At 46.7% G+C, this 13322-nt stretch overlaps 8 protein-coding genes across 8 annotated transcripts; 6 read left to right on the top strand and 2 right to left on the bottom strand.

The window, feature by feature from the left end:
* Positions 1–251: 251 nt before the first annotated feature.
* F5147DRAFT_715578 (uncharacterized protein) lies at positions 252–1086 on the bottom strand. The gene is made up of 3 exons (XM_041438546.1): positions 1001–1086; positions 763–944; positions 252–705 (listed from the first exon to the last, which is right to left on the bottom strand). The coding sequence occupies exons 2-3, from the start codon at positions 808–810 to the stop codon at positions 421–423; spliced, it is 333 nt and encodes a 110-aa protein (XP_041288373.1). The 5' UTR covers positions 811–944; positions 1001–1086; the 3' UTR covers positions 252–420.
* A 36-nt stretch (positions 1087–1122) lies between these two features.
* Positions 1123–2487, top strand: F5147DRAFT_372368 (uncharacterized protein). The gene is made up of 8 exons (XM_041429434.1): positions 1123–1355; positions 1419–1523; positions 1577–1664; positions 1731–1759; positions 1813–1995; positions 2048–2078; positions 2168–2415; positions 2464–2487. The coding sequence occupies exons 1-7, from the start codon at positions 1350–1352 to the stop codon at positions 2212–2214; spliced, it is 489 nt and encodes a 162-aa protein (XP_041288372.1). The 5' UTR covers positions 1123–1349; the 3' UTR covers positions 2215–2415; positions 2464–2487.
* F5147DRAFT_372286 (kinase-like domain-containing protein) lies at positions 2488–3775 on the top strand. The gene is made up of 5 exons (XM_041429433.1): positions 2488–2861; positions 2915–2977; positions 3046–3231; positions 3296–3326; positions 3377–3775. Exons 1-5 carry the CDS (start codon positions 2712–2714, stop codon positions 3478–3480), a joined length of 534 nt encoding a protein of 177 aa, XP_041288371.1. The 5' UTR covers positions 2488–2711; the 3' UTR covers positions 3481–3775.
* A 367-nt stretch (positions 3776–4142) lies between these two features.
* F5147DRAFT_372240 (kinase-like domain-containing protein) lies at positions 4143–5353 on the top strand. The gene is made up of 7 exons (XM_041429432.1): positions 4143–4202; positions 4252–4302; positions 4353–4538; positions 4590–4620; positions 4673–4710; positions 4761–4985; positions 5033–5353. The coding sequence occupies exons 2-7, from the start codon at positions 4285–4287 to the stop codon at positions 5243–5245; spliced, it is 711 nt and encodes a 236-aa protein (XP_041288370.1). The 5' UTR covers positions 4143–4202; positions 4252–4284; the 3' UTR covers positions 5246–5353.
* Positions 5354–5640: 287 nt separating this feature from the next.
* F5147DRAFT_656437 (uncharacterized protein) lies at positions 5641–6622 on the bottom strand (the record flags this gene model as incomplete). The annotated part of the gene is made up of 4 exons (XM_041434117.1): positions 5641–5818; positions 5936–6057; positions 6134–6215; positions 6429–6622. The coding sequence occupies 4 exons, from the start codon at positions 6620–6622 to the stop codon at positions 5641–5643; spliced, it is 576 nt and encodes a 191-aa protein (XP_041288369.1).
* A 596-nt stretch (positions 6623–7218) lies between these two features.
* On the top strand, positions 7219–8003 carry F5147DRAFT_778116 (uncharacterized protein; the record flags this gene model as incomplete). Its single annotated transcript, XM_041442082.1, has 3 exons — positions 7219–7428; positions 7482–7857; positions 7909–8003. 3 exons carry the CDS (start codon positions 7219–7221, stop codon positions 8001–8003), a joined length of 681 nt encoding a protein of 226 aa, XP_041288368.1.
* A 996-nt stretch (positions 8004–8999) lies between these two features.
* Positions 9000–10721, top strand: F5147DRAFT_618156 (kinase-like domain-containing protein; the record flags this gene model as incomplete). The annotated part of the gene is made up of 10 exons (XM_041432567.1): positions 9000–9152; positions 9209–9245; positions 9307–9335; positions 9389–9577; positions 9639–9669; positions 9717–9754; positions 9806–10021; positions 10070–10426; positions 10482–10544; positions 10611–10721. Coding segments are annotated over exons 1-10 (1104 nt in total), but the record flags the coding sequence as incomplete, so codon positions are not given.
* A 915-nt stretch (positions 10722–11636) lies between these two features.
* Positions 11637–12910, top strand: F5147DRAFT_372183 (kinase-like domain-containing protein). The gene is made up of 7 exons (XM_041429431.1): positions 11637–11768; positions 11818–11874; positions 11924–12109; positions 12161–12191; positions 12247–12284; positions 12348–12572; positions 12621–12910. Exons 1-7 carry the CDS (start codon positions 11751–11753, stop codon positions 12831–12833), a joined length of 768 nt encoding a protein of 255 aa, XP_041288366.1. The 5' UTR covers positions 11637–11750; the 3' UTR covers positions 12834–12910.
* Positions 12911–13322: the final 412 nt, after the last annotated feature.

Genomic DNA, 13322 nt, shown 5'->3' with positions numbered 1-13322 from the left:
TGTGCTACCATGATCCATGGTAGCTTGCAATAGAAGCTCGAAAGTGCAACATGAAGGATACAGGGGATATATATAGTTTGAAGCACCCCAGTGCTTGCTGAATGCACACACACCCGCTGCAAGATCCCTGGTAATGATGAATCTGCACTGGACAAAATCCTACATAAAAACTTGCCAGTATTTTTTCACCCACTACTCAAGCACTTGTAGATCAAGTGCAACCTTAGCAGGCACCCATGACAACCATGGAATATGACGAAGCTTGCTCTCTTGAGCCTCATAATTCATCAAAATGGAAGGTAGCTGCACACATGGGGTAGACGCGAATCGGTTCTGCGGGATCACATATTCCATGCTTAGATGTTAGATAGCCGGAACCGGAAACTAATGTGATAACAAGTATAACATACGTAGTTCTCCCTAGAAGTACTGGTTTAAACCCAGGAGACAAAGGAAAAGCATATGCCTCGAGGTAAGGGTGGATCTCAGCACTGAAAGCCGGAGGAAATAAATGGAACAAACGTGCAGTTTCAAAATGACTTCAACCTCTACGACATCACCATCTTGCAATTTTGTCCTGCTCACATTGAGAAGGACACCATGCTCATTGCAAACGTCAGGAAAGTCAACCCTGGCGTTCCCCAATTGTGCAGGACCTGAGTAATGATTGTCGGGGGTCATACAAATTGCGGAGGCACAAACAATCTATGTGGGACAGCAAATCAGATGATAGATTCAGTAGTGGGCGCACCTGGATCTCACGTAGATCCACCCGCAAGGGGCCATAGCCAGGAGCCTCGTCAGCTGCATCAGTGCTTGCCATCACACCGCCAAGTAGAGCCCAAAGGGACGGAGAACGAAAAGGACACGAACGGCCCAAACGAACTTGCACGACGTCGATCGGAGTTTGAAACAAAAATGCGAAATTGAAACTGAAACCGAAACTGAAAACGCATGAAATCAAATAAGTGAAATCAAAATCATGAAATCGGAACTTAACGTGAAAATCAGTCTCGGTAGAGCGAGAATTAGCACCCGAAAACGAATCACTTGTGTTTGAAAGCGAAACGAAACGTCGAAACTCTGAATTGAAATCGCTGGGAATTTTGTCCGCTGGCGCCCTTCATACTTTTGCGCGTCTGGACTGCTTGTTATCTGGTGCACGATCGGGTTATCTCAAGATCAGTGCATACGGATAGCTCATGCTGCGCTCAGCGCTAGCCTCAGGGACCACCCTCGTTTCCCCTTATGGTGACTCCATGGTGGCATTCTGCATATAAGGATGAAACAATGCTAGCTATTTACTTTAAGAATTCTCGTCTTTAATGCTGCACTGAGGATTTCACACAATGGACGTGAGTCGATCTTGATTTTACAAACCGTCATCAATGGTGGCTGATTTCGATTAACCCGGGCAGGAAAGCAATGTCACCGTTCAATTCAAAATCGAACCACATATTATTCCTGCGACAGCCATTCAAAAATCAGGGCAGTCTCCTGATTGCAGTGGAGGGTTTGGCGATGTCTGGAAATGCCACATGTCTACACAATCTCAGGCTGATGCCCGTCTTGTAAGTTTACAAACAAGGGAACAATTCCAGTGTCACAGTCATTTATCACGATAAAGGTCGCGGTCAAAGTCATCAAGGTCTTGCCGGACGCAGGTGTGCATAGTTAGGTTCTGTCTGTAAGCTTGATTCTAAATGATCCGTGTCTTCCTCAATTTGCAGGTATGCAAACGTTACAAAAAATAAGCAAGGTGAAGGCATGAAGTAGTTCACCATTGCAATCGCTGATAGGTTTACTCACCAGGATATTCGTCGGGAGGCCTACGTTTGGATTCTATTGTCGCATGACAACATTCTCCCTCTGGAGGGTGTTACCGAAGGATTTGGTCCTCTTCCCGCGTTGGTCACTCTATGGATGGAAAATGGATCACTTGAAGACTGTTTGAGACGGGAGGTTGGTCTTTCGTGGGAAAGGAAGTTAAGTATGGTATGTATTTCATATCTGCGGAGACACGCCGAGCCCTGACGTAACATGTCAGGTAAGGGAGATAGCAGCTGGTCTTCAGTATTGTGAGTGACGCTCTGGCCTTGCGGTTCAGTTGACTGATCTACCGCAGTGCATGACAAGGGTATTGTCCATGCTGACCCAAATCCTGTAGGTTTCATTCCTGGTACTCTATGCAGAAATGACGGTTCCACAATTTAGACCAACATCCTAGTCAGTAGTGACGGGAGGCTCTGTCTCAGCGACTTCGGTCTCTCAATGGTGCTCGCAGAATCAGGCAACCCTACATTTAACTCATGTCGCGCGGGCTGTATCCGGTGGGCGGCTCCGGAGCTAATTGAGGAACAAGCCAAGCCAACTATGCCCAGCGATGTTTACTCGTATGGTTGTACCATGATGCAGGTACGTCGCGTATTCCCATTCAAATACAATGGTGCTGATATCAGGTAGGTGTTTTCTGGCCTTCAACCTTATGACTATGCCGCGCAGGCTATCCACGTCATAACAGCAATGCTAAGGGGGCGCAAACCGTTCTCCCGATTGGCTACTAGTACTGGTATCGACGACGAAATCGAGCGGTTTTCGACGACGAAATCGAGCGGTTTGCGCAACGATGCTTGTCAACTGAGCCACAGGACCGTCCGCCGATTTGTGAAGTTGTGGAGTTCTTGTGGTCACAGACAAACATCGCGGAGACTATGAAGACGATGCTATTGCGACTTCCAGTCCCAGTGACACAAATATCGCAAGCAGTTCTCACGAAATGTGACTATGATCCTGATGGTTTGGACGTCCTTGGTGCAGCTTTGAGATGCAAGTGGGTTGTGCGTGGGTCGAATGAGACCGAGGTTGGTGCATTTGTTTACATCCACGAAACTATGTGTAATCCATCAGCTGACAGGTCGCGGTCAAGACTTTGAGAGATGATGTTCACAGTCAAAATGATATCAACAAGATATTTAATGTGAGTCAACACACAGTTCAGCATCGCTGTACAGATGAATCATTACTAAATAATGCATTGTTTGGCAGAGGATTCGTCGTGAGATGTATGTCAGGGAAAAGTTGAGGCATGAGACCATCCTTGCCCTCTATGGAATGACTGAGGGTTTTGGAATTCTCCCATCCTTTGTATACCCATGGATGGCAGGCGGTTCGCTGCACGACTACGTGAAACGAGAGCACCCCAATCTACCTGCGCGTCGGAAGCTGGATATCGTGAGTTGATGATTCAAAGTTCGTCGCATTCATAGGTTCTTCATCTCTGACCTCGAATGGGCAGCCACTGGAGGTGGCGCATGGTCTCGAATATTGTCAGTGTCCCACGTAGCAGCCCGTGCATAGAACTCACGTGCAATCTTAGTACACAAGCGGGACGTTGCGCATGGCAATTTAACGGGTGTATGCTTCGATTACTTACGTTACGCAAAAATTCTTACTGCATCCCTAGGACAACATTTTCCTTGACGGTTCAGGCCGTGTGAGCATCGCAGACTTCAGTCGCTCTGTAATACTGGCTGAAGCAGATAGTCGGATGTTCAGGGAGCAGCTCCCGGGAGATGCAAGGTACATTGCACCTGAGTCTATCTTTACTGGTGGCCAGACAGGAGCACCAAAACCGACCAAAGAAGGAGATGTGTACTCATATGGCTGCGTCGCAATTCTGGTGTGTTATACGGCTCATCTACTTTCGCATTTTACACCGCTATTCCCCTAGGTATTGTCGGGAAAGGTGCCGTACTGGTGGATTTCGGAAGAGAGTCAAGTGCTTTCAGAAAAAGAAAAGGGTACATCGCCTTTTCATCCTACAGTGGAGGTATGATCCTTGCGATGTTTCTCTTACGCAACCCTCAGAGGGTTTCTGATCCAAAGATTGATAAAGCGCACTTGAACTTGGTGCAAGAGTGCCTGTCGGCGGTGAAATCCCGTCTTCCAATCGAGAAGGTCTTCTACTTAGTTTTAGTCCAAAGTTCCGGGTAAGCCACTTACCTTTCATGCATGCCACTGTTAGGCTCATCATCTTCAGTGCTGCTGATCTGACGACTTCGGTCGAACGACCCAACAAGGTTTACCAGAACGCCGGAGGATTTGCAAATGTTCATAGGGGCAAACTGGATCTAAGAGACATTGATGCCGTCCAACGAGTGGTTTTCCGCTATCAATTTCCTTCTAGGTCGACTCGTGTTGACGTAGGTGTCTTATCCGTCACTTCGTTTTACATTTCTCATAGCAATCTAGGTCGCAGTCAAGGAAATAAGAGGTGATACAGATATGTTGACGATTATCAAAGTTGGTAACCATGGGTTCTGCCTTCGATCGACTGACTTTTAGTCCTTCAGCGATTTTTCAGAGAGATTACGCTATGGTTGAAACTTGAACACAAGAATATCGTTCCTCTTTGGGGAGTTGCAGATGGCTTTGGCTCCCTCCCAGCACTTGTCGCGCCATGGTTAGAAAATGGTGCGCTGACCGGATACCTTCAACGTGAGCACGAAAGGCTTTCTTACAACGAAAAGTTTGCACTGGTTTGATCAATTTCTCATCTTACCACAATCTGCATGCTAAGGTCTCTTTAGCTGAAGGACATAGCTGAAGGGCTTCAGTATCGTATGCTCGATGTTTTGTCGTTGATGCAAGAGTCGACTAACGCAGATTGCAGTGCATTCGCAGTTAATCACCCATGGTGACTTGAGTGGCGTACGTACACATTTATGAGTCGTGTGAAAGCCCAACTGAAGCTTGTTCAGAACAACGTTCTCGTCGATAAAGATGGAAAAGCAAGCCTCATCGATTTTGGTTTCTCTGCTCTCGTTCCTGAGAGAATGAGTCAAGCATTGATGCCAACCTATTGCGGGGGCACCGCACCCTACATGGCGCCAGAATGCTTGGCGTTCGATGACGAAGGCAACGAGTCGGCGCCGGTATTCTCTCCGAAAAGTGATGTATACTCTTTCGGGGGAATCATGCTACAGGCACGTAACCTGGATCATCAATATCGAATCCACTCATATCTCTGCAGGTATTGGAGGGCAAGGTCCCATACCATTACGTCCGCAAATGTGCAGCCATAATCAACTTGATATCACGCGGAACAAGACCTAAGAGGCCACTCGCACCTGTTATCGAGGACAGCGATTGGAATTTCATGGAGAGTTGTTGGTTAGAAGATATGGGACGTCGGCCCTCTGACGAAGACATACTGGAATTTGTGGAAGAACGGGCTAGAATTTAGTCCTAGTTAATGTTACCTTTGTACTTGTTTTTTTCATCGCGTGTAGATTAGGAACCATGGATGTCGCCTTGGCACCTTGTCTGGAATCGAGTGAAGTAGATTCTACCACTTTGTAAGCACGCTGGCTTACCTGAGTTCTCATAATCAATACATATACCGTCGCCGATACTGAAACATAGGCTTTCAGTATTTCACCTTTTGGTGTAATGGTTATGCGCGGCGGCGGTCTGACCATGTTACACACTTCTCAACTTGATCAACCCAAAAGATTAGTATTGCATGTTTCCTGCACAGAGTAAAGCAAGGTCATAGTGAACGAAAGCTAATAAACATATAGCACGATCATGATGACCGTCAAACATCGTAGCACTTATCTATCATCCAATGACTCTGGGTCATAATCCAAGTCCTGGTTGACTAGCATCTTTGAACGATCGATCGATTTCATCTTCATCGACAGATGCCTCATCATCCGAAAAATATTGGCCCACAAATGTCATACGCAACGCCGTGCTTTCAACTTTGAGGTCTGTCTTTTTTGCTTCAGAGTGGAGTCCTTTGGGGTCATAGATCCTATGTTAGACAGTTTTCGATGTCTGTCTCCTGTTCAACGACGACGACCCTCATGACGATCAGGAAGATTGGAGCTCAATACAACTTTTTAACACACAAATCATGTAGCAAGCTTACTTAGGATTGAAATCGATGCTGATGTGAAGCATCATAATAACCCCGAGATGGTAGGCCAATGCGCCGAATGAGCTGCACCCACCGATGAGGTTCTTGATTGGGTATCTGTATAAGGTAGCCAGCTACGAGACATACATATAGTTAGTACAGCAAGATCGCAAAAATCAATCATCGACAGGACTAAGAGATCACACGAACTTGGATTATACACGAATAGTCATGTCCATCGGGAGGATAGTACCATGTGCACCAAGCGTTGCGTGTGTCAGAAACGACGGGACTAGAATGCAGACGAAGTAAGAACGCGTATCAGACAATAGTAGCAACCATTTACTCTGCAGAAGTCTTCTCCGCTAATCACACAAACCTACATTAATTCGCCCTCACAAAAGCCGTCAAGTTCTCATGATACGTGACAGATTAATGAGAGCGGACTGATGCACGGCTGCATGAAGCGTTAGCGTCTGACTTAGTGGTGATAGTAGAAACGTACCTCAGCTCTAGCCTTGAAGGCGGCTCCTGGAACCGCTGGTGTGCAGAGTAGTGCACTTCTCCACCAAAATCTACGTGTTCAGCATTCTTTGGCGCGTAATCCATTATTCGACAATTCAGAGGAGGACTGGTTTCAAGGCGTAAAGTTGTGAGTAGTGTGGCGAGATCATTTGGTAAAGGTATTGAATGAGTCATATGGGACAGAGTCTTGTGCTCGAGTGGTGAAGATAGCGCGAAAATTGAAAGGGGGTTCACTTTATCAGAACGAAGGTCAGCCAAACGATTCAGGTGTCGTATGATGTGGACCTGCGATAGGAGGTAGGGAAGTGGAAATGCTGAGATCGAGAGTGCTAGACGAGGATGAGAAATGTTTGCGCGAAGACGATGATGAACTGACTCTTGTGAATTCGGGTAATCAGGATGCCTAAGAAGATTCCTTGCCTTGAAAAGAGGATTCGGAGACTGTCCACTCTCCTTACATAGATGACAAAAGTCTAGAACCAATCAGTGTTCTGCCGGTCAGTGAACCAAGGTCACGGTCATTGACCGGATTGCGTGGGAAAGCTGGCGAACTTCGTCGACGTTCATCTGAACACGACTTTCAGGAGTTTCCTGGTCCTACTGTAACGAACTATACTATATCTGGTCAATGCTAGAATCTTTGATTATCCTCGTGCCACTTCACATATCATTACTCACATAAACGCATGGTTTTCATGTGTTCGGTTCAAGGGCACGCTTTAAGGCTTATAACTCGAAGATGGACTCCCGACTTTCGACACGCCAACTCGATGGTGAAGATCGGCAAGAGATCAAACCGAGGATGGTGGTGGGATCACTTCGTGGAGCACCCAGGTTATGCTGTCAAAGACCCAGCTTCGATGGTCAGCGGAAAGGCAAAGGTGGTGTGTGCAAGGCTCTATGAGCAATGTGTTGCGCGTGAGCAGGCAATGGACGAGTTGCCCAACGTCTTCTCTCGATTTGCCCGAATTACGCCTCTTGTGAACGCCTGTTTAGCATGTTCGGCGCAATCCTCACAAAATGGCGCAATCAGCTCTCAACTGAGACACTCACCCTTCTGGCAGAACTCAAGATGTATGTTCACGAAGAGCATGTACGCAATGACGTGGTCAAGAAGCGGCTTCAACGCCGGTACTGTGACACCGAGGCCACTGACAAAGCAGAGCCTACTCAAGTAGTTCATGCAGTTGGTGATGATTTATCAGGAGAAAGCAGCGAACGGGAGCCACGCAGCCTCGCTTTCGAGAGGCGAGGGATAAGTGATGTTGCAGCAGACCTTATCCGAGCTGTTCAGGAGGAGGAGGAGGAGATTTCCGCCACAGAATCAATGCACTCAGTCCCCATTGGTGCTGCCAGTGCCGGTGGTTCATTCTCCCGCATTGCTATCAATGAATTACTCGACTATTCTCGTGCGGAGGAATAGTTGGGATCTTTTTATAAAGTCGCTATTCGAGGTTTAGATGCTGAGCTTGAGTTGTACGAGCTTCTTGACTTAGATGCAGAGGGAATTGATGATCCAGACTTTCCTCAAGTTGATGATGTTCTTGACGAGTAGATTCAGAAAATGAGTGGTGCTACCAGATGTTATAGTAGTAGTAGTAGTCGAGTACTATCCATTCTGCGATCGTTGACGCACCGTGTACTGCGGCACTTTGAACATTCACTCCTGCTTCGTCGTCCAATCAGACATGATTATCTAATATCCAAGCAGGACATCTGGCACTGCACGGGTTCAGTTCACTTGCATTCATGGGAAAGTTCGCAGCTGAACGTACGTTAACTTTGATAAACGTACACTGACCGGCAGAACACTGGAACCAATACTATTCGGACGAGTCTTCCCGGGGACCGAGTAGCGATCGAATGGCCATGACACCCTGCACTGATACGGCTAATCGATGATAGAAGGTGAGTACTAGTGTCAGGCCGATACGAAAGCAGAGCTGCTGAAAGAAGATTGATTCTGCAATGGAACACGGACTCGTTGCACTAGTGCTATGTAGTGAGATCTGATCGATCTGATCTCAGACTGGAACTTTTACAGCTGTTTGAGAAAGTACATAGTAAGCTTGATCATGCTCCGGATTTGTTGTAAGAGAACTTGATGGTATGAGACGAATAGATCTGATCATGGCGTTTCCGCTGAGCCAAGAAGGGCATGGTGTGTTAATGATATGCGTGATAAGCTGGTGGCGAATAGTAAGTAGCGCGGCAACCCAGGTAGAGAAGCTAGGCTATAGACAACCCGAACAGTGCTGCATAGATAAGAGGCAAACGTGCATAGCCCGATCGCGATCTATTCTTAAAGTTGCGCGTCTGGACCGAACAATATTTTCCTATCATGAATAAATAACTCGCCTCGAGGTCCCCCGTTTCTCCCTATGGGACGAAGACCTGCCCCATGATGGCATTCTGCATATAAAGATGAATCAATTGCTATCTACTCTAACACTTCTCGTCTTTAATGCTGCGCTGACGATTTCACACAATGGACGTGAGTCGCTCTTCAATGATTTTACAAACGTCATCAATGATTACATAATGATGGCAGGAAAGTAATGTCACCGTTCAATTCAAGATCGAACCACATATTATTCCTGCGACAGCCATCCAAAAATCAGGGCGGTCTCCTAATTTCAGTGGAGGGTATGGCGATGTCTGGAAATGTCACATGTCTACACAATCTCAGCCTGAGGCCCGTCTTGTAAGTTTACAAACAAGGGAACAATTCCAGTGTCACAGTTATTTATCACAATAAAGGTCGCGGTCAAATCCTTCAGGATCTTTGTGGAAACAGGTATGCATAGTGGCTTGGTTCTAGTAAGCTTTATTCTGATCGTGTCTCCCTCATTATGCAGATATGCAAACATTACAAAAAATAAACAAGGTACAGGCATGAAGTAGTTCACCGTTGCAATTGCTGATAGGTTTACTCACCAGAGTATTCGTCGGGAGGCCTACGTTTGGGTTCCATTGTCGCACGACAACATTCTGCCTCTGGAAGGTGTTATTGTGGACGATGAATTTGGGCCTTTTCCTGCTTTTGTGAGTCCTTGGATGGAAAATCAAACACTGAACGACTATTTGAAATGGAAAGTTGGTCTTTCGAGAGCGAAGAAGTTGACTATGGTATATATTTTATATCTGCAGAGACACGCTGAGCCCTGACGTGAGTCACGTGACATATCAGGCAAAGGAGATAGCAGCTGGTCTTCAGTATTGTGGGTCACGTTTTGGTCTTGCGCTTCGATTGACTGATCTACCGTAGTGCATGACAAGGGAATTGTCCATGGTGACCTTACTGATGTAGGTTTTGTTCCCCGTACTCTGTACAGAAATGACGGTTCCACAATTTAGGCCAACGTCCTAGTCAGTAGTGATGGGAGGCTCTGTCTCGGGGACTTCGGTCTCTCAATGATCCTCGCAGAAGCACGCAACACTACATTTAACTCATGCCATGCGGGCAATATGCGGTGGATGGCGCCGGAGCTAGTTCTTGTTGAGGAGGAGGATGCGATGAGCAAGCCAACCAAGGCCGGCGATGTTTACTCGTATGGTTGCATCATGATGCGGGTGCGTTGCATGTTGCCATTCAAATAATATGATACTGACATCACACAGGTGTTTTCTGGCCATAAACCCTATCACCATATCAAGCGTGATGCAGCCATTATAACAGCAATGTATGACAATCAGAAACCGTTCTCCCGTTTGGTTGATATCAGCGAAGAAATACAGCACTTGGCGCAACGGTGCTGGTCAAGTAATATGGAATATCGCCCGTTGGTTGGCAAAATTGCGGAGTCCTTGCGGTTACAGACAGCCATCGCGGAAACTGTAAAGATGATGGTGTTGCAACTTCCAGTCACAGTGACACAAATATCGCAAGCCGACCTCACGAAGTGCGACGATGGTTTGGACGTCCTTGGTGCACCTTTGAGATACAAGTGGGTGGTACATGGGTCGAGTGAGACCGAGGTCGGTGTATTGTTTGGATCCATCATGGAACTGTATGTAATCCATCAGTCAACAGGTCGCAGTCAAGACCTTGAGGGATGATGTCGACAGTCAAAATGATATCAACAAGATATATCATGTGAGTTAACACAATTCAGCATCGCTGTACAGACAAATCATCACTAAATGATGTATTGTTTGGCAGAGGATTCATCGGGAGATATATGTCAGGGAAAAGTTGAGGCACGAGACTATCCTTGCCCTCTATGGAATGACTGAAGGTTCCGGAATTTTCCCGTCCTTTGTATACCCATGGATGGCAGGCGGTTCGCTGCACGACTACATGAAACGAGAGCACCTCAATTTATCTGCGCGTCGGAAGCTGGATATTGTAAGTTCATGATTCAAAGTTCGTGGCATACACAAATTCTTTAGCTCTGACCTCAAATGGGCAGCTACTGGAGGTGACGCGTGGTATCGAATATCGTCAGTGTCTCCCATAGCAGCCCGTACATGGAACTCACGTGCAACCTTAGTACATAAGCGGGACGTTGTACATGGCAATCTAACGGGTGTATGCTTCGATTACTTATGTCACGCAAAGATTCTCACCGCATCGCTAGGACAACATTCTCCTTGACGGTTCAGGCCGTGTACGCATCGCAGACTTCAGTCACTCCGTAATCCTGGCCGAAGCAGATAGTCAGATGTTCAGCGAGCAGCTCCAGGGAGATGCAAGGTACACTGCGCCCGAGTTTATTTTCACTGGTGGCCGGACAGGAGTACCAAAGCCGACGAAAGAAGGAGATGTGTATTCATATGGCTGCGTTGCAATTCTGGTATGTTATGCAGCTCATCGACTTCCCATGCATTTTACACCGCTATTCTCTAGGTGTTTTCAGGAAAGGTGCCGTACTGGTGGATTTCGGAAGAGAGTCAAGTGCTTTCAGAAAAAGAAAAGGGTACATCGCCTTTGCATCCTACTGCGGAGGTATGATCCTTGCGATGTTTCTCTTACACAGCCCTGAGAGGACTTTTTGATCCAAAGATTGATGAAGCACACTTGAACTTGGTGCAAGAGTGCCTGTCAGAGAGGAAAATCCCGTCTTCCAATCGAGAAGGTCCTCTACTTAGTTTTAGTCCAAAGTTCCGGGTAAGCCACTTACCTTTCATGCATGCCACTGTTAGGCTTATCATCTTCAGTGCTGCTGATCTGACGACCTCGGTCGAACGATCCAACAAGGCTCACCAGAACGTCGGAGCATTTGCAAATGTCCATAGGTGCAGGCTCGATCTAACAGGCACCAATACTGTACAAGTGGTTTCCCGCTATCAATCCCCTTCCATGTCAACTTGTGCTGACGTAGGTGCCTTGTCCGTCATTTCGTTCTGCCTTTCTTATAGCAATCTAGGTCGCAGTCAAGGAAATAATTTTGAGAGGCGATACAGACATGTTGACGATTATCAATGTCAGTAGCCATGGGTTCCACCTTCATTCAACTGACTTTGGTCCTTCAGCGATTGTTCAGAGAGGTTACGATATGGCTGAAACTTAAACACAAGAATATCGTTCCTCTTTGGGGAGTTACAGATGGCTTTGGCTCCCTCCCAGCACTTGTCTTGCCATGGTTAGAAAATGGAGCGCTGACCGGATACCTTCAACGTGAGCACGAAAGGCTTTCTTACACCGAAAAGTTTGCACTGGTTCGGTCATCTTCTCATCTTACCATAATCTGCACGCTAAGGTCTCTTTAGCTGAAGGACATAGCTGAAGGGCTTCAGTATCGTATGTTCGATGTTTTGTCGTCGATGCGAGAGTCAACTAACACAGATTGAGGCAGTGCATTCGCGGTCAGTTACCCATGGTGACTTGAGCGGCGTACGTACACATTTATATTCGCATCTCACCTTTTGTCTGAAACCGCAACTGAAGCTTACTCAGAATAACGTTCTCGTCGATAAAGATGGAAAAGCAAGCCTCGCCGATTTTGGACTCTCTGCTCTTGTTCCTGAGAGAATAAGTCAAGCATTGATGCCAACCAACAACGGAGGCGCCATAGCCTACATGCCGCCAGAATACCTGGCGGTCGATTATGAAGGCAATGCATCAGCGCCGGTATTCTCTCCGAAAAGTGATGTATACTCTTTCGGAGGGATCATGCTACAGGCACGTTCATCTGGATCATCAATATTGAATCAGCTCATATTTCTGCAGGTATTGGAGGGCAAGGTCCCATACCATTACATCCGCAACCATGCAGTCATAATGACCACCATATTACGCGGGAAAAAGCCCAGAAGGCCGTCCGCTCCTGTTGTCAGGGACAGCGACTGGAATTTCATGGAGAGTTGTTGGTTAGAAGATATGGAGCGTCGGCCCTCTGACGAAGACATACTGGAATTCGTGGAAGAACGGGCTAGAATTTAGTCCTAATTAATGTTACCTTTGTACTTGTTTTTTTCATCGCGTGTAGATTAGGAAGCATGGAGGTTGTCTGGACACAATGTCTGAAATCAATCGATTCTACCACTTTTCGGCTTAATCAACATACAAGATTGGTATTGCGTGTGTCCTGTACAAAGTAAAGCAAGGTCATAATGAACGAAAACTACTAAACATATACCACAAGGACCATAGCACTTATCCGCCATCCAATGACTCTGAATCGTAATCCAAGTCCTAGTCGCCTAACGCTTTTGAATCATCGATTTCATCTTCATCAACAGACGCTTCATCATCCGAAAAATACTGGCCCACAAATGCCATACGCAACGCCGTGCTCGGGCTGAACAGCGTAAACTTCGACTTCCCCAGGTGGACCTTGACCACCGAAAACATATATCCTTTCGGTGATGAGTCGCTTCGTTGGTGAATCTCGTCAGCGATCTCCGGCCATATTCCCGAGATCTTACTAGA

This window comes from Suillus discolor (genome assembly GCF_016758755.1).
Source record: "Suillus discolor strain FC423 chromosome Unknown F5147scaffold_67, whole genome shotgun sequence".
NCBI classification, from domain to species: Eukaryota; Fungi; Basidiomycota; class Agaricomycetes; order Boletales; family Suillaceae; genus Suillus; species Suillus discolor.
This window is presented reverse-complemented; position numbering and strand designations above follow the sequence as displayed.

Coding starts and splice junctions, on each gene's coding strand:
- F5147DRAFT_715578 (XM_041438546.1), bottom strand. CDS start 810: ATGCAGCTGACGAGGCTCCTGGCTATGGCCCCTTGCGGGTGGATCTAC. Junction 706..762: donor CCCCTTGCGGGTGGATCTAC/GTGAGATCCAGG, acceptor TGTCCCACATAG/ATTGTTTGTGCCTCCGCAAT.
- F5147DRAFT_372368 (XM_041429434.1), top strand. Junction 1,665..1,730: donor CAAGGTCTTGCCGGACGCAG/GTGTGCATAGTT, acceptor CTCAATTTGCAG/GTATGCAAACGTTACAAAAA. Junction 2,079..2,167: donor AGCAGCTGGTCTTCAGTATT/GTGAGTGACGCT, acceptor CAAATCCTGTAG/GTTTCATTCCTGGTACTCTA.
- F5147DRAFT_372286 (XM_041429433.1), top strand. CDS start 2,712: ATGAAGACGATGCTATTGCGACTTCCAGTCCCAGTGACACAAATATCG. Junction 2,862..2,914: donor GTGGGTCGAATGAGACCGAG/GTTGGTGCATTT, acceptor ATCAGCTGACAG/GTCGCGGTCAAGACTTTGAG. Junction 3,232..3,295: donor CGCGTCGGAAGCTGGATATC/GTGAGTTGATGA, acceptor TCGAATGGGCAG/CCACTGGAGGTGGCGCATGG.
- F5147DRAFT_372240 (XM_041429432.1), top strand. Junction 4,621..4,672: donor AGCTGAAGGGCTTCAGTATC/GTATGCTCGATG, acceptor CGCAGATTGCAG/TGCATTCGCAGTTAATCACC. Junction 4,711..4,760: donor CCCATGGTGACTTGAGTGGC/GTACGTACACAT, acceptor AAGCTTGTTCAG/AACAACGTTCTCGTCGATAA.
- F5147DRAFT_372183 (XM_041429431.1), top strand. Junction 12,110..12,160: donor ACACCGAAAAGTTTGCACTG/GTTCGGTCATCT, acceptor AGGTCTCTTTAG/CTGAAGGACATAGCTGAAGG. Junction 12,285..12,347: donor CCCATGGTGACTTGAGCGGC/GTACGTACACAT, acceptor AAGCTTACTCAG/AATAACGTTCTCGTCGATAA.